A 21,389-nucleotide genomic window follows, 5' to 3' on the forward strand; every position below is an offset into this window, starting at 1 on the left:
TTCAGTATAAGAAATACATTTATAACATTCTGTAAAAAAACGTTTTTTTCAAATTTATAATCAATGTTGAAGTAAAAGGAAAAGTTCAAAACTGCAATTCCCTCGAAGAATAAATGTTAAGGACACGAAATTAGGTGAAGGTGCACAGGCAAGTGTTTTAACGTGTTTAGAGAACGGACTCCGTCAGTTTCATTATTGTATGGCCCTGGTAAAGATCATACATTTGCATATTCATAGCTTAAAAATTTAGATGAATGTAATTAATAGAAAGTCCCGCGAGAACTATGTCTGTTGCATCAATTTCGGAACGTTTAACTGAAGCTGCAGGTGGTAAGATTTGTATGACGGAAAACAGTGCGTCAGTCGATACAGCCTTTACGGGGGAAATATGTATAATATTAGAAAATATTAAGAAAAAAAAAAAAACGAAAGCAATTGGTAAATCTTGCGGATTTCATTTAACAAAATCAAAGTAGGATCGTTATCCGTGGCTAAGCTGTATCGAAACCGGGTATCTTGACGATCATGCTGGACTTAGGTAAGAATAAGAAAAACAACGGAATAATCTGTTTTATTTTATATGTTAAATGTTACAGTTGGTGATTGTTTAATTATTATCGATGGAAAGGATTTAATAGGACTAAAAATAATACAAATGACGGCTTTAATCCACCATTATGAAGGATGTGATTTAAAATAATTTATCTGGAGATACATTAATGAAGGAGTAAAAGAATTTGCGTAGCAGTGAAAGAACCATTGCCAGAAGTGGCCTGTAAACTTGCAGACGCTTTGCGATATTTTAGAAAATTGATTATTAAATTCATCTAGACCCGAGTTCTAGAATGCTCAGTTTTTCAGGAAATCTCACTGCCACCAAGTCCTTGGTTTGTTCATGGTCATATCGTTTGTGTTGGACGTAGATTGAAAACACGTCAAGTCGGACATCAAATCATCAAACACGAGAATACGTCTGCTAGGATTTTACATGATTGTTTATGATCTATTCATTATCCAATAACACGAATAGTTATTAACTAATGCCACTAAACATTAATTTAATTGAAGTTTATGGTATTAAGAAACGTGCGATTTATATCTTCGAAATGTGTGTCTTATGAATCAAAATCGAATACGAAATTTGAGAGTGATCACATTTATTCTTGATTAATAATTTTGACATTGAATCGATAAATTTCTTAAATAAACTTTGTTCATTGCCACGGCCGCGCTGCTGTATAGTTAAATTAGTCGCGGTAGCCTTTACCTTACTGTAGTACAAGGTATTTACGCTAGAGTGAGCCACAGACCTATGCTGGTTCACAATTTTCATATACTGGTCATGCATGTTTTTCAGATTCATAAGTAGGTGATAATATTTTGATGTTTTTTTTTCGATTCTTTCGCAAATTTTCAAAATAGGTTCGGAATAATTTAACTTAAAATTGATAAATACGAGAATATTCCAAGATTTTGTGCTAAAATTCGATTATCACAAAGAGCTTGTGAGAAATATACAAATTTCAAATACGAGGATATAAGAAGTGTAAAAATGACATCGGTTGATTCCAGCAAAGTAGCTGATGTTGAAGTTATAAATGAGAATGATATATCAACATCAAAAGTAACGCAGACAGGTAATGATCAAAGTCCAAATACCTTAACTATTGCAAAAGTTGAAGAGGAAACTGTGGTTACTTCAGAAATATCCACTTGCAATAAAGCATTATACTCTTTCTGCAAAGAAAAAAGTATAGTGAATGCTCTAACTGTTGGAGAAGTGGGTACTCTCGAAGTTCGTGCCGTACTAAAGAATAACACATACGGTATTACATTATTGCCTAATAATGCAGAACATCAATTTGATAAAGTAATGGCCTCATTAGCTGCAGTCCCGAAAGATTTTGAACGTACAATAAATAAGTAAATAATAGCAATGTGCTACACATTATTTCAACAAATTAAACGTTAATATAGTTTGTAAAATTATTAATTTTTAGTCTAAATATAGAAGATATGTTCTATGGTCAACAAGTGGACAAAGAGTGGGTTAGAGGATATATTGTATCTGAGCTACCATTCTTAAAAATTGCTAATATAGACGAAGCTAAAGTAGAGACAATTAAAAATATTACTACATGCGAACAAATCGCTTTAGATACTTATGCATTTAGTGCACTATGTGAAATAACTGATGATAGGCATAAATTGGATGTAAGATCTGTAATATCGAATATGTTGTTAAATATAATGTATGTTAATTCTTAATTTCTCAATTATAAATCCTAGGATGGTGATATATGTGAGTATGAAGTACTAGGCCGAACACGTATTAAGGAACAAGACGGATATGAAATATTAATTTATACAGATGATTCTAAGATGAAAGCTACTGTAAAGCCTTGGATTCCAACGCTTCAACAATTGGGAACACAGTGTGCTGAAGTGAATAATGAAACTGAGGTATGATTTTTGGTTTTAATCTAAATAAAAATAATTATTATTTTACTATTATTTTATTTATTTTACTATTGCTTTTGGACAAAGTATCATTTCTTTATGAAAACCGTTTTTCCAGGTATGCGTTACTGGTTATCGAGATCATATACATATGTACGTTCGTCCCATAAATACTGTAGGTTTGGAACATTATAACCATGTTATGCAAACTATTGCGAAATGCGCTGAAACATGTACGTAATATAGTTGATAACATTTAATAAGAATTAAGCTAACTCTGTATAAGTTCGTATAAAATAAAAATACCATTTTCTTTTTCTTTTCTTGAAGCTCCATTTTTAAGAAAACCACCAAATGTTGGGGATGTGGTAATAGTTCAGTCTGCTGACGAAAATTATTATCGTGCATTTGTTACTAGGGTACAAGATGATAGAATTACAATTTTATATCTTGATCTTGGTAGAAAAGAAGTTATTACAGATATGAAGAAACTTAAGATTTTACCTGATAATTTGAAGAAGGTGGGTTATAATTTAATATATGTATGATAATATAGTTTAGAAGTATTTATATCTATTTAATCTACTAATCCAATTTTTAAAAAAGGTCCGCTTTTCTATGACAAAGCTCTTACTAAAAGATGTCCCTAGAGATATTCCTCTGATAAAAGAAGTAGATGATTATCTGGCTCACATAGTAGCAACTAAAGTTCCCCTGTTATGTACATATGATGGTATACCTTCCCTAGACGGTGTATATCTGAAATTTCATGATGGAGAAACCCTTAATAATATGATATGTAAATGTATCGAGTCGACTTTTGAGGAACTTTCTGAGTAAATAGAAGAATGAATCTCAGAATCAGTTGCTTCGGATAGCTATATTAAAACAAAAATTATTGAGCGTGAACTTGTATCTGTGTCGTCTATAATGTGTAATTACCATTGGTTAAAGACAAATTAATTGGTGAATGTTGAATATCAGATCGGGGGAAAAAAAAGAAACACAAAAAAACATGCATCTCATTATGCAAAAGGAGAACATATTAGTTATAATGTTTGAAGCTAAAATTGAGATATTTTTAGTTAAAATAGTTAAAACATGATTTGTTTCTTGAAGGTATTTTAACATTTGTAGAAGACATTCCACTCTTTGATATTATTGTATCTTCTCAAATAGTATGTAAGATCAGTACTTTTTGGACACTTTTTTTATATTTACTTTTGTCAGTATTATATTTTATTTCGGTGAATCTCTATATTCAACATACTTTCTGCGAGACTTGTATTTTGTGTACAATTTATAATAAATATGAAGCGAAAGCAAAGAGTACGTCCAATGCAGTTAATTCTATACTGAAAGATAAATTTGTCGACTGCGGAAATCTTTTCAGTAATAAAAATTATGAACTTTTCATAATTTTATAATAGGCATTTTTTGTGTGTTCAGTACCTAATTTAATTGAAGTTATAGCTGATTGGATGATTTATCATCAAAACGTATCTCACAATCAGCTTACTAACGTACTTGATGTGTCTCTTCAGACGACAGATCGCTGTAAGCAACTGTCCGATTTAAATGATACCGGGCGTTCAAGCAATAGAAATAATAAATGATGCATGTTCAGATAAGACACCCTTACAGGGGTCTACTACGTAAGAATACTAATGCCATGAAAGGATGGCATACTTATGACAGCGTTTATGCATCAATACAGGTGATATATATGTCGGAGAAGAGCCAGGAACAGGGTTGTGGGCGTTTGATAGACCTCCCTTGGAGTTGGCCATCGTTGTGTTATAACGAAGATACGGCCTGATACTACGAGTATGGACACTACCGATTCGACAATCAACAGCGGTGGTTGGGCATGTTAGTGGGCTTGCGATGTTAGTGACGTTGGTCTTAGGTTCGACGACGAATCCACGGTGAACGGGATGAAAGATATACTTGCTCTAACTCAAACGTGTACTTCTCACGGATCGTACGGCGCTAGTCCCTTCGTCGATGAGATCTCCAGAAAGAATGGATTTTCGTCCCAATGATGCCACAGAGGAAAACTATGATGGGGTGTGTCTAAGGACACGAGATCATCGGATTCGTCGGGTATAGCCCTCGTTCCGAAAGTAAGGAAAATTGACGTCGCTGTCAATTGGTCAATTTGGGACAAAGACTGTCTGTCCGTTTGGAAAATCTTAATTACCAAAAACCCAGGTTTTATAGCGGGTCCTCAGGCTAACTGGACTTGTGCTGCGTAAGTGCCTCAACATCTGGTATTCGTTGTCCGAAGGAACCGTTGGAATGTTTTACTGTCAAGTACCTGTATGGGTATTTCTTTTAATGAGGGTCATACTATAACTCCACACCTTTGTTAGACGAAGCGTCCGTCCCGTTGACCGCGGCTACGTTCAGCTACTGATGGTCGCCTTGAGCACAAGTTTATTATCATAAATCGCAAACAAGTACAATTAGGCAGAATGACGGCAAATTGTTTAGTTACGACTGTAAGCTTTAATTACAATCTTACGGATTTTCCCGAAGTTTCAGAGGGAAGGCTCCGGTGTCCTTTCATCTCCGACATATATAACAATTAATTATTATTAATAAGGCCTTCATTATTAAAACATACATGTTTCAATATAAGAAATACATTTATAACATTCTGTAAAAAAGCATTTCCTTTAGATTTATATTTATTTCAATGTCGAAGTAAAAGGAAAAGGTCAACACTGGAATTCCCTCGGAGAATAAATGTCAAGGACACGAAAGTAGGTGAAGGTGCACAAGCAAGACTTTTAACGTGCTTAGAGAACAGATTCGATCAGTTTTATTATTGCGTGGCCCTCGTGAAGATCATAACATTTACATGTTAAATAATAATAAAAATTTAAATGAGCGTAATTAATAGAAAATCTCGGGAAAACTATGTCTGTTGCATCTATTTCAGAACGTTTAACTGAATCTGCAGGCGTTAAGATTTATATGGCGGAAAACAGTACGTCAATCGATACAGCCTTTACGGGGGAAATTTGTATAATATTAGAAAATATAAAAAAAACGAAAGCAATTGGTAAATCTTGCGGATTTCATTTAACAAAATCAAAGTGGGACCCTTATCCGTGGATAAGCCATATCGAAACCGGGAGTATTGCTGATCATGCTGGACTTAGGTAAGAATAAGAGAAACAACGAAATAATCTGTTTTATTTTGTTTGTTAAATTTTAGAGCTGGAGATTGTTTAATTAGTATCGATGGAAAGGATTTAATAGGATTAAAAGTAAAACAAATAGCGGCTATAGTCCATCATTATGAAGGATGTGATTTAAAATTATTTATTTGGAGATGCATTAACAAAGGAGAAAAAGAAACCGGAATAGCTGTGAAAGGACCACTGCCAGATGTGGCCTGTAAACTTGCAAATGCAGTAGCTGGAGTGGTCTGTATACTCTGATATTAGATAGTTCCTTTATTATTAAAGAATTATTCTTTAAATTTGTCTAGATACACTTTACGATATTTTAGAAAAGTAATTATTAAATTCATTTAGACACGAGCTCTAGAATGCCCAGTTTGTCTGGAAAGCTCCCTGCCTCCAGTTTCGCAATGTGTTCATGGTCATATCATTTGTGTTGGATGTAGATCGAAAACACATCGTTGTCCGATTTGTAGAGTTAGACTGGGTCAAGGAAGGTGTTTGCTCGCGGATAAACTTCATAAGTTATTTCAGGACATTTTTGACATAAAAGGCAATGTAAATAACAATGCAGAATGTCACACGCGAAATCTTCAAGACCGGCTTTTTGGTAAAAACAAGAGGAAAGAACTAAAACAAACAGCGGAGAAACATGATTTTACAAATACGAAAACACGTCAATTATTATTAAGCAGGTTATTTCGCGGTGGATTGGAAAAAGCTGCTTCAGTGGATAATTTAACAATAGTTTCCAATGAAAAGCCAAATGCAAATACTGCACCTGTAGATTTAAACCCTGATGAACATGCAAGTTTGTATGATCGAACGAAATCTGCAAGTACTGGAGAATTGTCAAAAGAGACTATGAAAGACGTTGACAATCATTTGCAATCTGATGCAACTGTTACCTTAATATCAAGTAGTAATAGTTTAATGTCCAATGTATCTCCCACACTAATTTGGGGAGGCTCTATAGATTCTATAACCTGTACCCAAATCATGTGTCCTCTTTCAAGGCAAAATGGATGTAAAGATATTATTACACCTGTTACGGTATTGGAACATTTGAGCGGAATTCATGAACTACCACAAGTTCATTTTTATTCTATTTGTGTTAAACTTCCAGTACCTCTTCCATTTGGTTCAGAAGCTGTTTACATATTGCACTGTGGTGAAGATCTCTTTTTCTTTCAGGTATATTTCTTAAGCTTGATACAGTTATTTATTTCGTATACAAAATAATGTTATCAATCATAAATATACAGTGTGAAGATGAAATTGTTTGGATCAGTAGTACCAGAGGGGGAAAAATACCATGGGAATGGACTTTATATGGTAAAGGGCAGAATGGTACTGAGATAAGAATGCGTAGAAGTGTTGCAAGTCTTACAAATCCCATGATGTTAACATCCCAACATATTGCCCCCTTACCAAATGCTTTGTTATTGTACACATTGGACATTCAACTAATAGAATGTCATTCAAATGAACAGTTAGAGATATAGAATATACATAAAAGCTATTAAAAATTATAAAATACATTGTATTCTAGTGTAAAAGATGTATAGTATCACAATATTAATATATATATATATATATATATATATATATACTACTAAGTAGTATTATGATGCATTATAGAATCCACTATAAAAGAGGATAGTCATCTATTAAGATCAACGTGCAATAACAGATGGAATTATTAAAATATACATTATTAGCTTTGTAAAATATATAAATAGATAGCACATTATAAAACCATGTTCCTTGTTTTTTTTAAACATATATGTGAAAGACATAACATTCATGCAAATATGCATTTAAGGAGTTTTACGCAATATATCATCCATGTACGGTTTAAAAAAATCAAGCTGACCAGTTTTTATTGCTTGACCCGCCATGATGTCATATGCATACTTTAATACAGCCAAGTAGTTTTCTTTTCCAACAATATTTAATTGAACATTGAAGACATGTGTATCACAGGAAGGCATCATTTTTTTCCCAACTGGTATACAAAGTTTTCTTTTTTTTATATCAGGTTGTGCATCTGTTACTTCAGCTTCTTCTTTCTTCTTATCTCTTTTAGGACAACTACAAACTCTAACAGGAAGTCTTTGTCGACCCAAAATTCTTCTATTACAATTTTCCAAAGTAAAAATTAGTTCTGTTGGTCTGCGATTCATTCCAGATGGGCAACTATTTTTACATAAAAATTTGAAGCACACTGGAACATATTGAGAACCAGGTTGTGGTCTATTAAGGGGTACCACTATAGACAGATGTTCACTTCTTTCTTCATACATGGTAAGATGGTGTGTACAACGAACAACATGTTTAATCACTCTGGGGGCTACATCTCTATTACTTGGATTATTTGGTGCCATGTGATTATGACATCTTCTAACTGGATCACTAGCATACTGATCTAAACTAAAAACCATGGCGGTACGTAAAAGAAGACCATCTTCAGGTGGTTCCCACTTAAAACGTAATGGCAGTGTTTCTTCCATGTTGATAAATACTTTTTTTAATACTTGTGAATACTATATAAGATGAATAAACTTAAATTACATATTTAAGACATTATTGTATGTAATTAATAACAGTTTAATTATATACTTACTACCCAATTCTTACTAGAATCCAGATTACCCAGTGAAACCTGAAAATTATAACGACCAGGAAACTCTTCTTTTATTGGAATGGCAGGATCAAGTTCTTGAAAATACTCTTCATCTTGTTCTTCTTCTTCATCTTTCATTTGCTTTTTAGATTCCAAATATTGTTGTGGCAAATCGTACTTTTCCTCCATTTCCTCTGTTATACTTTGCATCCAAGATCCACTAAATCCACTAAATAAAGCAACATAACATGTAATATATTTAATACAAGCGAAAAATAAAATATCGATATCGATGAGAATGTAATATAATAATTATATATCAACACTTCTTACATATCCTTTACTAGTGCCTTATATTCTTCTTCACCTAATATATCAGACTCTTGCGAGTCTGAAAACCCATTTGCAGTAGTCATATTCCATCAAATATTTGCTAGATTTGTCACAACAAACCCACATATAAATATAAATCACGTTGCGGTGAAAAAGACGCCATTTATATCCGCGGGAAAATCATTCGTTGAAATAATGGTTGATTCTCAATTATTTTAAAAATCGCACCATCAGTTGGAGTCCAAGTAATAATGTATTTTATATCTGAAGGGCTTCCAGGGCAAAGAAATAAACTCATTAACTCGTTAACTCATTTCAAAATAAGTTATACCTATAATAAATAAAATAGTAATATTGTATAACCGGCGCTTGTAAGGGTATGCGTATTAGGAATGCTAAAGATAATACCCTTTAACAACAACAAAAAAAAAAAAAAAATAATTGTTCTTTCTCTTCTTAATTTATATTTTTTATACATGTTCATTTGACTTTTACCTTATTAATAAAAATCTATCTATATCTAATCCTAATGGGGTTACTAAATTCTGTCGACCAATTAAAAAGTATCAAGCTATAATCGAAGACGCTTACATGCGGATACTTCATTCGAAATCGTATAATTTCCAATACATCGGTAACAGACAACGTTGATTTATTAGATATTCACGTTAGCCTCTTCCGATCGTATAAAGAAACGAGCAAGATGGGTCAGTGGTCGATGTTAAAATTACATTGTTCTTAAAAGTGTAAATCTGAAATTGATAAATATGTGTTGTTCTCATCGACTGTTGAATTTGTTTTAACTATAGTTTCATTAAATGTTTAGTAGAAGATTTTGAAATAATAAAATGAAGATGAAATGTATTAAATAAAAATGATACATAACCTAACTTTTTGATTTACAGGTAAACCTCGTGGTCTTCGTACTGCGCGTAAGCATGTAAACCACAGACGCGATCAACGATGGAATGATAAAGACTACAAAAAAGCTCACTTGGGAACGCGGTGGAAAGCCAATCCATTCGGTGGTGCTTCTCATGCTAAGGGTATTGTTTTAGAAAAAGTGTATGTATATTTATATTATTCGTCTCTTATTATATCATATTTATATTAATCTCTTCGAATTAGAATAAATTTCTATATGAAATTTTAATTCAACGATCATATGTTTTCAGTGGTGTAGAAGCCAAACAACCAAACTCTGCTATTCGTAAATGCGTACGAGTGCAACTTATCAAAAATGGCAAGAAAATTACTGCTTTTGTACCTAGGGATGGTTGTTTAAACAATATCGAGGAGAATGACGAAGTTTTGGTAGCAGGTTTTGGTCGTAAAGGTCATGCAGTGGGTGATATTCCAGGAGTTCGATTCAAAGTAGTGAAAGTTGCTAATGTTTCGTTACTTGCACTTTATAAAGAAAAGAAAGAACGACCTAGATCATAAAATCATTGTCATGTATTTCTAACAAATCTGTAAAAGATTTTTAAATCAATTAATATTTTATTAATTAACTGTTTTAATTAATTACTAATTTACCCGTACCTGTAGAAGCTTTTACTTTTACAAAAGTACAAAAATACAAACGTAAAGACCGATGTTTTAAAAAACAGTTAAAGGAGAATTAGCATTACAAATCAATAAGTATGGAAATACGCATTCTTAACTTTTACAATATATGTAATAATAACATTTTTAGTAATTTCATTCAATGAAGTATTTGACTTTCCTATTGTGGTACATTGGCGTTCAATATTTCCCTTTTTGCTTGTAGAAACTGAACGTTAAATAATTTTAATTTATATAAATTAATATTAATTGTATTAAATATAAGCAAGTATATAGAAATATACAAAATCTGCCTTAATGATGAAAAGTTTGAATTTATATTATTAATATCAGCATTCCTGGAGTATAATGTATTCTTGATACTTTTTGCATTAAATGTGACCATGAATCAATGGATTAATGCGCGCGCCTCCATACAATTTCTTTCCTCTTCATTAAGTAACAAATCTCAACCATTTTCATTAGTTGGTACAATCAGTAAAGGAACGATTCTATATGACAAATGAACTGAAAAAGTAAAGCTTTTTCATTTCTGGTTCATTTTTAGAAATATACTTTCTTATAAGGAACCATTCTTTTTGTAGTTGTAGAATTAATTATAGGCAACTTTATATACATTTTTTAATGACATTATTTTTTAAACCTGTTCTATTACATTGTTGCGTGATCTTTAAAAGATTCTGAGGATTTTGGCAAGGTTGCAGCCTGTGGAGTGCTGAGGCACTCTACTTGTGTTAGCCAGGTCAGTAAGGAGCATATACAAGCAACCACCATTATCGTACAGACTAACAGCAACCAACTGCAGTTGCCAGCAGTATACGTACCGCCGCGTCACAAAATTACAACGCAAATGTGGGAAGAGTACTTCCGACACTTAGGTGACAAGTATATTGCAGCGGGAGACTATAACTCAAAGCACACACTATGGGGATCAAGAATCGCCACACCTCGAGGCAGAACCTTGGAAAAATACATTAGAAATAATAACCTCAATATATTATCCACAGGAAGACCGACATACTGGCCGACAGACCTGAGCAAAATACCTGACCTGCTAGACCTTGCAGTTACAAAGGGACTAAACGCAAATAAACTAAACATAGCACCCAGCCTTGATCTTACCTCCGACCATACGCCCATAATAATTACATACAGAAACAAACCAATACTTTACAGCAGCACAGAGAAGCTATGCAATAAAACCACCAAATGGCAAATATTCAAAGAAATAATAGAGAGCAAAATCAGCCGCAATATCCCACTGAAAACACCTGAACACATCGATCAAGCAGTAACAACATTCACAGAAACTATCCAAGAAGCAGCAATGGCAACCACTATACCTGAAACAACCAACAGACAAACAAAAACAGTTCCACTAGACATCCTCGAAAAAATTAGAGAAAAAACAAAAGCGAAAGCAAAATGGCAAAAACACAGAACAAAAGAAAACAAAAAACACCTAAACAAACTCACAAAAGAAATAAAAAACAAAATAAAAGAGCACAACAACAACGAGTTCACAAAGTTCATCGAGTCACTATCTGCCCACGAGAACTACAACTACTCCCTATGGAAAGCCACAAAGAAAATAAAGAAGACAATAAAAATGGTACCAGCAATCAGAAGAGCAGACAACACATGGGCAAGAAGCAACGAAGAGCAAGCTGAAGAATTCTCCAACCACCTATGCAACACATTCATCCCACATAACATCAACAACAGCAACCACAATAGTCATACGGACGAGGATGCGCTAACTACTAGTACACCAACTGACAATCACTACACCATACCCAAAGCAACAGCACAAGAAATCAGGAACATAATTGAGAAAACAAAAAATAATAAAGCACCAGGAATCGACCTAATTAACGGCAAAATTTTGAAAAACCTTCCGCCAAAAGCGATAAGACAAATCACAATAATAGTTAACGCAATACTAAGAATACAATACTTTCCAAAAACTTGGAAACTGGCACAAATCATAACGATACCCAAACCAGGCAAGGACCCACACGAAACCAAATCCTACCGACCAATCTCACTACTTCCGGTGTTCTCTAAGATACTAGAGAAAATAATTTACGACCGGATAAAACCCATAATAGAGAAGAATCAACTAATACCGGATCACCAATTCGGATTCAGAAACAAATACTCCAGAATAGAACAAACGCACAGACTCGTCAATGAAATCTTACAGGTGCTGGAAACAAAACAATACTGCACCATACTTAAGCAGCAGAAGCTTCATAGTAAAAATCAAAGACACATACTCTGAAGTCTAAAGAAATCAAGGCAGGAGTTCCGCAAGGAAGCGTCCTAGGACCAATTTTATACATATTATACACGGCCAACATACCAACAACTAACAATAGCAAAATACTGACGTTCGCGGATGACACAGCTGTACTAGTCAGGCACACTAACCCTGTAACAGCAGTTACATTACTACAAGAACATATCACAAAAATAGAAAAGTGGCTTCAAGCAAAACAAATTAAAGCAAACCCCGATAAATGCAAACACATTACATTCACACTGCGAAAACAGAAACCACCAAACATTGTACTAAACGGCACACACATAATACAAACAAGGCAAGTCAAATACCTAGGACTCCACTTACATACACGACTCACATGGAAACAGCATATTAAAGCAACAATAGACAAAATACAGATGGCAAGGAGACAAATGTACTGGCTAACAAGTCGAAAATCCAAACTAAGCATAGAAAACAAACTAAAAATATATAAAATGGTCATAAAACCAATCTGGACGTACGGAATAGCACTATGGGGAACAGCAGCAACGAGCCATATAACCAAAATAGAGGCAACGCAATCTAAAATACTCAGAACAATAGTAAACGCGCCATGGTACGTTAGAAACGAGGACATTCGGAAAGACCTGGGAATATCAACGGTCAAGGAGGAGATTAACAGAAGTGCAAGAAGGTACAGAGAAAGAATAGCAACGCACTCAAACCGGCTGGCAGCGGAAACGGTCGACACATCAAGCATATAAAGAAGATTAAAAAGGAAACACCCAACAGATCTCACAAGGACATAACCTAACAAACACGATGATGGTACCCCGCTGGGGGTAGCCACCCACATGTTATATTAGTATACCGCTATAATATTTTACCAAATGTCCTACTGGACAAATTGTAAAATTCAAATAAATAAATAAATAAATAAAAAAAAAGCTCTACTTGTGTTTTAACTTCAAACAATTCGGAAAACTAATTCGACGTTTAATTGAAGAATCACACGGTAAGAAAAATGAACTTAAACGATAACTCATATTTAAAATTGAATTATAATAGATTAAGTACTTTAAAAAAAGTTTTGCCCTTTAATGAAATTTATTTAGACTCTGAGCTCAGCGTGACGGTCCTAATGATTCTACGATTCAACGATTCGAACTTTTTAGGTCGCACAGCAACCTATTTCTCTGCTTGGATTTTACATGACAATCTACGTTTTATTTATTATCCAATAACACAAATAGTTATTAACTAATGCCTGTAAACGTTAATTTAATTGAAGTTTATAGTATTAAAAAACGTGCGATTTATATCTTCGAAATGTATGTCTTATGTAACGAAAGTAAATACGAAATTTGAGAGTGATCACAGTTATTATTCATTAACAATTCTAACGTTTAATCGATAAATTTGTTAAATAAACTTTGTTTATTGCCCCAGCCACGCTGATGTATAGTTAAATTCGCCGCGGTAGCTTTTACCCTACTGTAGTACAATATATTTGTGCTAGAGTGAGCCACAGGCTTATACTGGTTCACAATGTTCATATACTGGTCAGACATGTTCTCCCTTCTTCAAATTCACAAATAGGTGATAATGTTTGATCCTTTAGATCATAGATGCTCATTTAGATCCTTTCGTAAATTTTCAAAATCTGAAACTTCGGGAAAATCCGTAAGATTGTAATTAAAGCTTACAGTTGTAACTAAACAATTTGCCATCATTCTGCCCAATTGTACTTGTTGGCGATTGGTGATAATAAACTTGGGCTCAAGGCGACCATCAGCCGCCGAACGTAGCCGTGGTCAACGGGACGGGCGCTTCATCTAATAAAGGTATGGAGCGATAGTATGACTCTCATTAAAAGAATATCCATAGAGGTACCTGACAGTAAAACATGCCAATGGTTCCTTCGGACAACGAATACCAGATGTTGAGGCACTTACATAGCACAAGTCCAGTTAGCCCGAGGATCCGCTATAAAACCTGGGTTTTTTCGGTAATTAAGATTCTTCAAACGGACCTGCAGTCTTTGTCCCAAATTGACCAATTGACAGCGACGTCAATTTCCTTTACTTTCGGAACGAGGGCTATACTCGACGAATCCGACGATCTCGTGTCCTTAGACACACCCCATCATAGTTTTCCTCGGTGGCATCATCGGGACGAAAATTCATTCTTTCTTGAGATCTGATCGACGAAGGGAGTAGTGCCTTACGATCAAAGAGTGGTACACGTTTGAGTTAGAGCAAGGATATCTATCCTCCCGTTGACCGTGGATTCGTTATTGAGCTTGAGACCATCGTCACTAGTGTCGCGTGCGTGTGTCCGCCGTGAGTTCGCGTCTGTTTACATCCTTAATTGTGACAATAAAAGTACCTTACGTGCGGTAAGACTATGGAGGACTTCAATGACGAATTGTGGACTCGGACTCGGATTGTGACTCGATATATACATTTAATATATCATAAATAGATCAATGTCCATCTACAATTTGCATGCTGTATGGATATACATTACTTTATGGCGGGAACATGGCGGGAATAACATGTGGCGCACCACGGTAATGTACGTCAAATGTACGAAACAAACGACTCCAATATGGCGAATGTGAGGGACAGTGATACGTCGTTGTGGCTTCATAACAAGCTTGGAACGTCAAATGATAGCTGGACTGGAAGCTCAATTTGTTCACAACTGAACGCAGAAGTACTGCGGAATATTAAAGACTGTTTTCCAGATCTTCAAACGCAAGTTAAACTTAAATTACTTCTTTCATTTTTCCACATTCCAAGACGGAATGTCGAGGAGGTAAGACACAGTTTGTTTGTTACAAATATCTAAGGCACGAAAAAGTGCAGCAATTTGTTCTTAAAATACGCGTAAAAATATTTATAACGATGGCTTCAATACGTTGAATATTGAATAATCCATAAAATAAATTTATGAATTTTAATTATTTATACTTTAAAAAAATATGTAATGTATTCCTTCATTTTTAATGTAATTGATATTTGATATTTGATATTTTAAGCTTAATTTATATGTATAAATATAATTAATAATATAATTATAATAATATAATTATTATAAAATATAATTAATAATAAGCTTAATTTATATGTATAAAATAATAAATATGTATAAAATAATAAATTACAAACATACATATATATATATATATATATATATATATATATGTATGTTTGTAATTTATTATTTTATTAAACTGTGCAGTGGCGTGTTGAACTGGAAGAAATCATTGAAGTGGCATCATTGGACAGCGAATTGTGGGTATCAATGTTATCCGAAGCGATGAAGACATTTCCATCAACAGGTTCTTTGAACACAGATATTACTGATTTAGATGAACATAGGCCTATTTTTGGAGAATTAGTTAATGATCTTCGGAAACTTTTGAAAAAACAAAATGATCCAGCAATGCTTCCATTGGAATGTCATTATCTTAATAAGACTGCTCTTACTTCTGTGGTTGGTCAACAGCCTACCCCAGTCAAGCATTTTACTCTAAAAAGAAAACCAAAAAGTGCTGCATTAAGAGCAGAGTTGCTTCAAAAGAGTACTGATGCTGCGAGTAATTTGAAAAAGAGTACTGCTCCTACAGTGCCTGTGAGGAGCAGAGGAATGCCTAGAAAAATGACTGACACAAGTAAGCTTATATATGTAGTTCTAACTAGGATTACCTTGAAAAAATAAAGAGAATATGAAAATATAAAATAATATATTATTTGCAGCACCTCTGAAAGGCATTCCTAGTAGAGTCCCTCCAAGTGGTTTTCGCTCTCCCTCACTTACGAGCTCTTCAATGTCTAATAGGACACCTCTCAGTAATAGGATGCGCAAAGATGGTGGCATTAAGTTATTAGATATTAATGAGCAACCACTTGGCTATGCTCAAGCAAAGAAACGAAAGAGAATGATAGAATTAGAAGAACAACAGAAGAAAGTTGCAGAAGCTCAAGCAGTGGCAGCTGCCGCAGCATCAACAGCTACGACTACAACAGAAACATCAACGACGCCAGAGTATGCTCAGGGTTTAAGTTCGATTAATCCACCTGCTACTCCAATTACTCCTGTAGCATCTATACAATCTTATACAACATCTACTCCTCCAAGTGGAGCACCGGCAGTAACCACGCCGCAAACTCGTATGTTTTTGTATATAGTTACATATGATGAACAGAAAATAATTCATTTCTTTTTTTAATACAGCTACAACACCAGGTACGCCTTCAACACCGAGTACAGGTGTACCTGTTGTGACACCAACAGTTATTACACCAGTGGAAAGTACACCTGTCGGAGTACAAACGGTTAGACCAGCTCAGACAGTTACACAAATTCGTATACAAACTACTGCACAACCTGCCAATGCAGCAGCAAACACAAGAAAAGGCTTGTCTCTCACGGTACGTAGAAATATTTACAATATAGGATTCATACTTCTATAAGATCGTTAATTTATTTTGTGTATTTGTAGCGAGAACAAATGTTGGAGGCGCAAGAAATGTTTAGAACAGCTAACAAAGTAACCCGACCAGAAAAAGCCCTTATTCTAGGTTTTATGGCTGGCTCAAGGGGTATGCGCCTGTTTGTTACAATCTCAAATATCTTTTAATATAAACACTCTTATCTATGATCTTTTATTGCTTAGATAATCCTTGTCCGAAATTGGGTAATATAGTCACAGTAATGCTCTCGGAAAATATAGAAGAAGTGACGCAACCGGATGGTACAAGTTTACCTATGTTAGTCGAGACACATTTTCAAATGAATTACACGAATGGTGAATGGAAAAGGATAAAAAAAAATCGACGAATCGTTACAGAAGAATCAACGTCCGCTACAACCCCTGCTTCCAATGCAACTGCAACGGCTTCCAATTAAACAAAAAACAAAAAAAAAACAAAAAACGAAAAAGAAAACAAAAAAAGAACGAAAAAAGAGATCTTTTTCGGATCGCGATTATATAAATCAATGACATTGCCGTTGCTTGGATGACTGTTTTTAAAGAAGCTCTGTTGTATAGATAGCTAAAGAATTTGAGTGCAGAAGGCAAGATGTGGCCTCTGTAAGCAGACCTGTATATCATGTTTTAGTAGTAAGGCTTCAAAGTGCGGTGTATATTTTAAAGTTATAAGAGAAGAACTTGTGTTACTTCAAAAAGATAATATGTAATAATCAAGAAATACATCGTTTCCATTTTTCAAAATAGAGGATGAGTCAAATGGCCAATGCATTTTTTATTGGACACAACGTATATAACGTATGAATGTAATTTTCAACAAATTTCAAATCCTATCTGAAATAAAAATCTCTATTTTTAATGCGCATCTGGTTTCACCGACAATGAACAAATTATCATGAATCATCGGTTAATTATAAAGTTAAATATTATTTATCAACGGACAGTGTGATATATCCCATTGTAGGAGAAACCAAACGTTATTAATTTATATGCTACGATTATCGTTTATATATATATATAAAATATACATATAAAATATATGTTTCCCCACTGAATAAGAATGAACATAAAACTTATAATATTGTTATTTGAATAAAATATGGTTATATTGATAAATATTTAATTTTATTAATAGTTATACCTTATCAATCAATCGAGTACGACCGATTATATTGTTCGGGAATAATTCAAGTATCGAGTTGGATATCGAAATATTGGCGATTCCATAGATCAGTTTTGAATTTTAATCCTACGTTTGTCGCCCTCTAACATTTTACTGTAGGGGTATCCTGATTTCTGAAGAGAATATTTCGTAAGAGATTAAACAATTATTTTTATAATAATTTGCAAGTGAATAAATCTGTATGTAATTGAAATAAATGTAATACAGTGATCTTTCGTAATTATTTCTTATTAAAATGCGCTATTCACAAGAAAAGTGAGTTATATAACCTCTTTAAGAACTACAAACTATCAAACGTTCGGAGAGTAAGCTTTGAATAAGTATTATTTTGTGAAGTAGCCTCGTGTTCGTTTAAATACTTCTCCATCCACGTAACCGATAATTTATATATTAATAATGCTTCGATTGTTAGCATCTTTACATTCCCAAACATGTAAAGCGGTAAGTCGATTAACTTGATAGAGATATCAATCATTTAATTCATTTAAGTTCTGAAGTTTATTTTAATATGCAACGTAATATATACATTTACAGGTATTTGTTGCAACATCAAATTTGATGTTTAAAACTCGACAGCCGACGTTAGTGCAATACGCTCGAAGTCTTTGCGTTAGTAGCAATCTTTTTTCCTGTCAGCTTCAGATTCAGAAACCTGCACCTGAGTTTTCTGGAACTGCCGTGGTTGATGGTGATTTCAAGGAAATCAACCTAAGTGATTACAGGGGAAAATATGTTGTGCTTTTCTTTTATCCTTTAGACTTGTAAGTTTTAACGATAGAGAACGACCAGAGAAAACCAAATATTTTCTCTAAAATAAATACAAGACTTTATTTTTAGCACATTTGTGTGTCCCACTGAGTTGATAGCATTCAGTGAGAAAATTTCAGAGTTTAAAGCTCTGAATACGCAAGTGATTGGAGTTTCTACAGACTCGCATTTTAGTCATTTAGCATGGACTAATACGCCAAGAAAACAGGGAGGCCTGGGTGGCAATTTGGGTTATCCTCTTCTCAGTGATTTTAACAAGGAAATATCGGTTAAATATAATGTCCTTCTCCCGGATTCTGGAGTTGCTTTAAGAGGCCTTTTCATCATAGATAAAGAAGGAATATTGAGGCAGCTTAGCGTAAATGATTTACCAGTGGGTAGAAGCGTAGATGAAACATTGAGGCTCATCAAGGCATTTCAGTTTGTTGAAAAACATGGAGAAGTCTGTCCTGCCAACTGGCAGCCAGATTCTAAAACTATTAAACCAAACCCAAAAGATAGTAAACAATACTTTGAATCCGTTAATTGAACATTGCGAACGAACCGTTTTCATAAACGTATAACGTATAATGTATTGTAATATGGAGTAGTAAAAATAAAATATTAATATATACTTGCAAATATCACGAAGACGAGATAATCTTACTTCTATAATCTTACATAATTTTTAAAAATTATTCTTTATTTTAATTTCTTTCTTTTTTTTCCAAGCTGTGAAAAATACGAACGATAATATGCGCGTTTATGTAATCGGGCCGCTCTTAGACGGAACTTTTTCAGCTATAAAATGGAGGGTATGTATGTTCAGACTCTTGTATCAGAAGCAAAGGCCATGAGGGGACTGCTTGCGGTGCTTGAATTGAAAGTAAGAAGGGGGAGAAAAAGGTCCGTGAACAGTCTCGTACATACGCGCGTGATACAGAGGATTCAAGGGTCGAATTTGGAGTGTCAGTATAGAAGGAGAACAGCAATCTTGTATTGGTCAATTTTATTCTTTGTGGCGATGAAAGTAATGACGATAGGACAAATCTCTGAAAGTCTGTTTCTCCCCAAATTTGTGTAAGAAAGGAGTAACGATGGAAAAGTATAAGACAGATTATTATCATAGCTTAAATGATTACGGGATAATTTCATTTAGAAATCGCTTAATATCCTCTACTAATATAGAGATATTTATTTTATCGAATCGATGTATTTTTTTCAATTAATCAATCAATAGAAAGTTTTACATTTAGATTGATATTGATCGTTATCAAAGAGGTTTGAGTGGCCAAAGAGGTCGATCTAGAGAATCGGCTGGACCGCATTAGCGATGAATTTAAAAGAGAGAGCTTATTATTTCATAAAGAAGATACCGACGCCGGTAACGCCCCCGAAAGAAGGGATAAAGTAAACAAAGAAGAGGGATTGGAAGACGAACGATGTATAAGATAGACCGAGAAGCAGGGAAAAACTGAAAGGCGACGCCAGAGATAAACGGCTCATCCTTTTTCGCCCTATAAAATCCAATCCTGCCTTTTGCGAACCGAAATCTCAAGATTAAAAATATTCCGTCTCCTCGAGTCCTGTCGAGTCGTCGCGCATCGATAAGGGATATTGCTCACGTTCATCGAACAAAATCTATTCGACATCTATCAAATTATTAAAATATTGAAATATTTATTTTTTTCATTTACAAAAAAAACCAAAAACAGTTTTTTATCTTTCATTCGGAAACGTAAGTATGCCTTTATCACAGAAACGCTGAAAATAAAGAGATTTCATTTTTACGTGTTCACGCGCACCGTTGCTACAACGTGCTTCATGTCGCAATAGTTTTTTTTTGTAGAGAAAAGTAGAAATATCGATGGACAAAGAGGTCAGACAAATGCTGAATAATCGGTTGAAATCGTGGCACGCACGCTTAAAAGTACCAGAAAGGAACTTATGAATTCAATCGTTGCCACGATAGCAAAATGGATTTTTTCGTCGACTCGCGCCTCCGTCTCTTAGAAAGTTTGCGAAATCGAATTACATTCTGTTCTCTTTCTTTCCTTCATTCTACTTCCCCGTGATTGTTTCGCCGTAACGATTATCGAACCACATTTTTACGCTCGCCAATTCCGTCGTAATGTCTGTCCGATTAAGAGTGAACGTGGATTATGTCGTCGGCAGGCGAACGCGGATTTTCCTCCTCTAATCGACTTTCTAGTCGCCTATCGTCGTCGGTTTGTTCCGCCCTCGCGATTGTTGGGGCTGCGATCATACGGCTTCTTGTTCTAATTGCTCCTTTTGTTGCCCGTAACGAACGCTTAACCGACCTTAACATTTATCCTTAACGTCACTGTTCACTCTAGTCTGGTTGTTAATCCTTCATACCGAACTTGATCCATTAATTTCGAAATATAAAACGGATGGTGTTTAGACACTTTAGATTAATGCATTAATTTCGAGATGAAAATGTAGACGGAATTTGGGATAGATTTGTTAGAAATATTATGTCATTCTACGTA

General features: G+C 34.4%; 6 protein-coding genes across 15 annotated transcripts; 5 read left to right on the forward strand and 1 right to left on the reverse strand.

The window, feature by feature from the left end:
• The first annotated feature begins 5 nt into the window (after positions 1-5).
• LOC117157367 (uncharacterized) lies at positions 6-5,135 on the forward strand. Of its 6 annotated transcripts, none has more exons than XM_076625040.1 (8): positions 6-538; positions 597-1,637; positions 1,704-1,923; positions 2,001-2,214; positions 2,290-2,463; positions 2,579-2,693; positions 2,791-2,981; positions 3,067-3,578. In XM_076625040.1, exons 2-8 carry the CDS (start codon positions 1,553-1,555, stop codon positions 3,298-3,300), a joined length of 1,233 nt encoding a protein of 410 aa, XP_076481155.1. In that variant the 5' UTR covers positions 6-538; positions 597-1,552; the 3' UTR covers positions 3,301-3,578. The 6 variants fall into 6 exon arrangements, with proteins under 6 accessions (XP_076481155.1, XP_076481156.1, XP_076481153.1 ...); XM_076625041.1 differs by having other exon boundaries at positions 1,746-1,923; XM_076625038.1 differs by having other exon boundaries at positions 6-148; positions 238-538; positions 597-1,923.
• On the forward strand, positions 4,575-8,236 carry LOC117157356 (uncharacterized). 4 transcript variants are annotated; one of them, XR_013060201.1, is made up of 6 exons: positions 4,575-4,714; positions 5,408-5,630; positions 5,687-5,897; positions 6,009-6,848; positions 6,920-7,665; positions 7,744-8,236. XR_013060201.1 is itself a non-coding variant. In XM_033335365.2 (4 exons), the coding sequence occupies exons 1-4, from the start codon at positions 5,386-5,388 to the stop codon at positions 7,157-7,159; spliced, it is 1,536 nt and encodes a 511-aa protein (XP_033191256.1). In that variant the 5' UTR covers positions 5,278-5,385; the 3' UTR covers positions 7,160-8,236. The 4 variants fall into 4 exon arrangements, 1 of the variants encoding a protein (XP_033191256.1); XR_013060200.1 differs by lacking the exon at positions 4,575-4,714 and having other exon boundaries at positions 5,278-5,630; positions 6,920-7,216; positions 7,296-7,665; XR_013060199.1 differs by lacking the exon at positions 4,575-4,714 and having other exon boundaries at positions 5,278-5,630.
• p53 lies at positions 6,917-9,332 on the reverse strand. The gene is made up of 4 exons (XM_033335381.2): positions 9,205-9,332; positions 8,614-8,944; positions 8,281-8,509; positions 6,917-8,200 (listed from the first exon to the last, which is right to left on the reverse strand). The coding sequence occupies exons 2-4, from the start codon at positions 8,694-8,696 to the stop codon at positions 7,475-7,477; spliced, it is 1,038 nt and encodes a 345-aa protein (XP_033191272.1). The 5' UTR covers positions 8,697-8,944; positions 9,205-9,332; the 3' UTR covers positions 6,917-7,474.
• LOC117157369 (small ribosomal subunit protein uS12) lies at positions 9,191-10,124 on the forward strand. The gene is made up of 3 exons (XM_033335387.2): positions 9,191-9,320; positions 9,519-9,678; positions 9,789-10,124. Exons 1-3 carry the CDS (start codon positions 9,317-9,319, stop codon positions 10,054-10,056), a joined length of 432 nt encoding a protein of 143 aa, XP_033191278.1. The 5' UTR covers positions 9,191-9,316; the 3' UTR covers positions 10,057-10,124.
• Positions 10,125-13,989: 3,865 nt separating this feature from the next.
• Positions 13,990-18,062, forward strand: Nelf-A (Negative elongation factor A). 2 transcript variants are annotated; one of them, XM_033335364.2, is made up of 7 exons: positions 15,127-15,268; positions 15,695-15,747; positions 15,825-16,127; positions 16,213-16,626; positions 16,691-16,887; positions 16,959-17,058; positions 17,133-18,062. In XM_033335364.2, the coding sequence occupies exons 1-7, from the start codon at positions 15,258-15,260 to the stop codon at positions 17,363-17,365; spliced, it is 1,311 nt and encodes a 436-aa protein (XP_033191255.1). In that variant the 5' UTR covers positions 15,127-15,257; the 3' UTR covers positions 17,366-18,062. The 2 variants fall into 2 exon arrangements, with proteins under 2 accessions (XP_033191254.1, XP_033191255.1); XM_033335363.2 differs by having other exon boundaries at positions 13,990-15,268; positions 15,695-16,127.
• A 132-nt stretch (positions 18,063-18,194) lies between these two features.
• Positions 18,195-19,518, forward strand: Tpx-3 (thioredoxin peroxidase 3). Its single transcript, XM_033335383.2, has 3 exons — positions 18,195-18,570; positions 18,664-18,890; positions 18,967-19,518. The coding sequence occupies exons 1-3, from the start codon at positions 18,526-18,528 to the stop codon at positions 19,424-19,426; spliced, it is 732 nt and encodes a 243-aa protein (XP_033191274.1). The 5' UTR covers positions 18,195-18,525; the 3' UTR covers positions 19,427-19,518.
• The last annotated feature ends 1,871 nt before the right edge of the window (positions 19,519-21,389 follow it).

This window comes from Bombus vancouverensis, chromosome 15, assembly GCF_051014615.1.
Source record: "Bombus vancouverensis nearcticus chromosome 15, iyBomVanc1_principal, whole genome shotgun sequence".
Taxonomy (NCBI): Eukaryota; Metazoa; Arthropoda; class Insecta; order Hymenoptera; family Apidae; genus Bombus; species Bombus vancouverensis.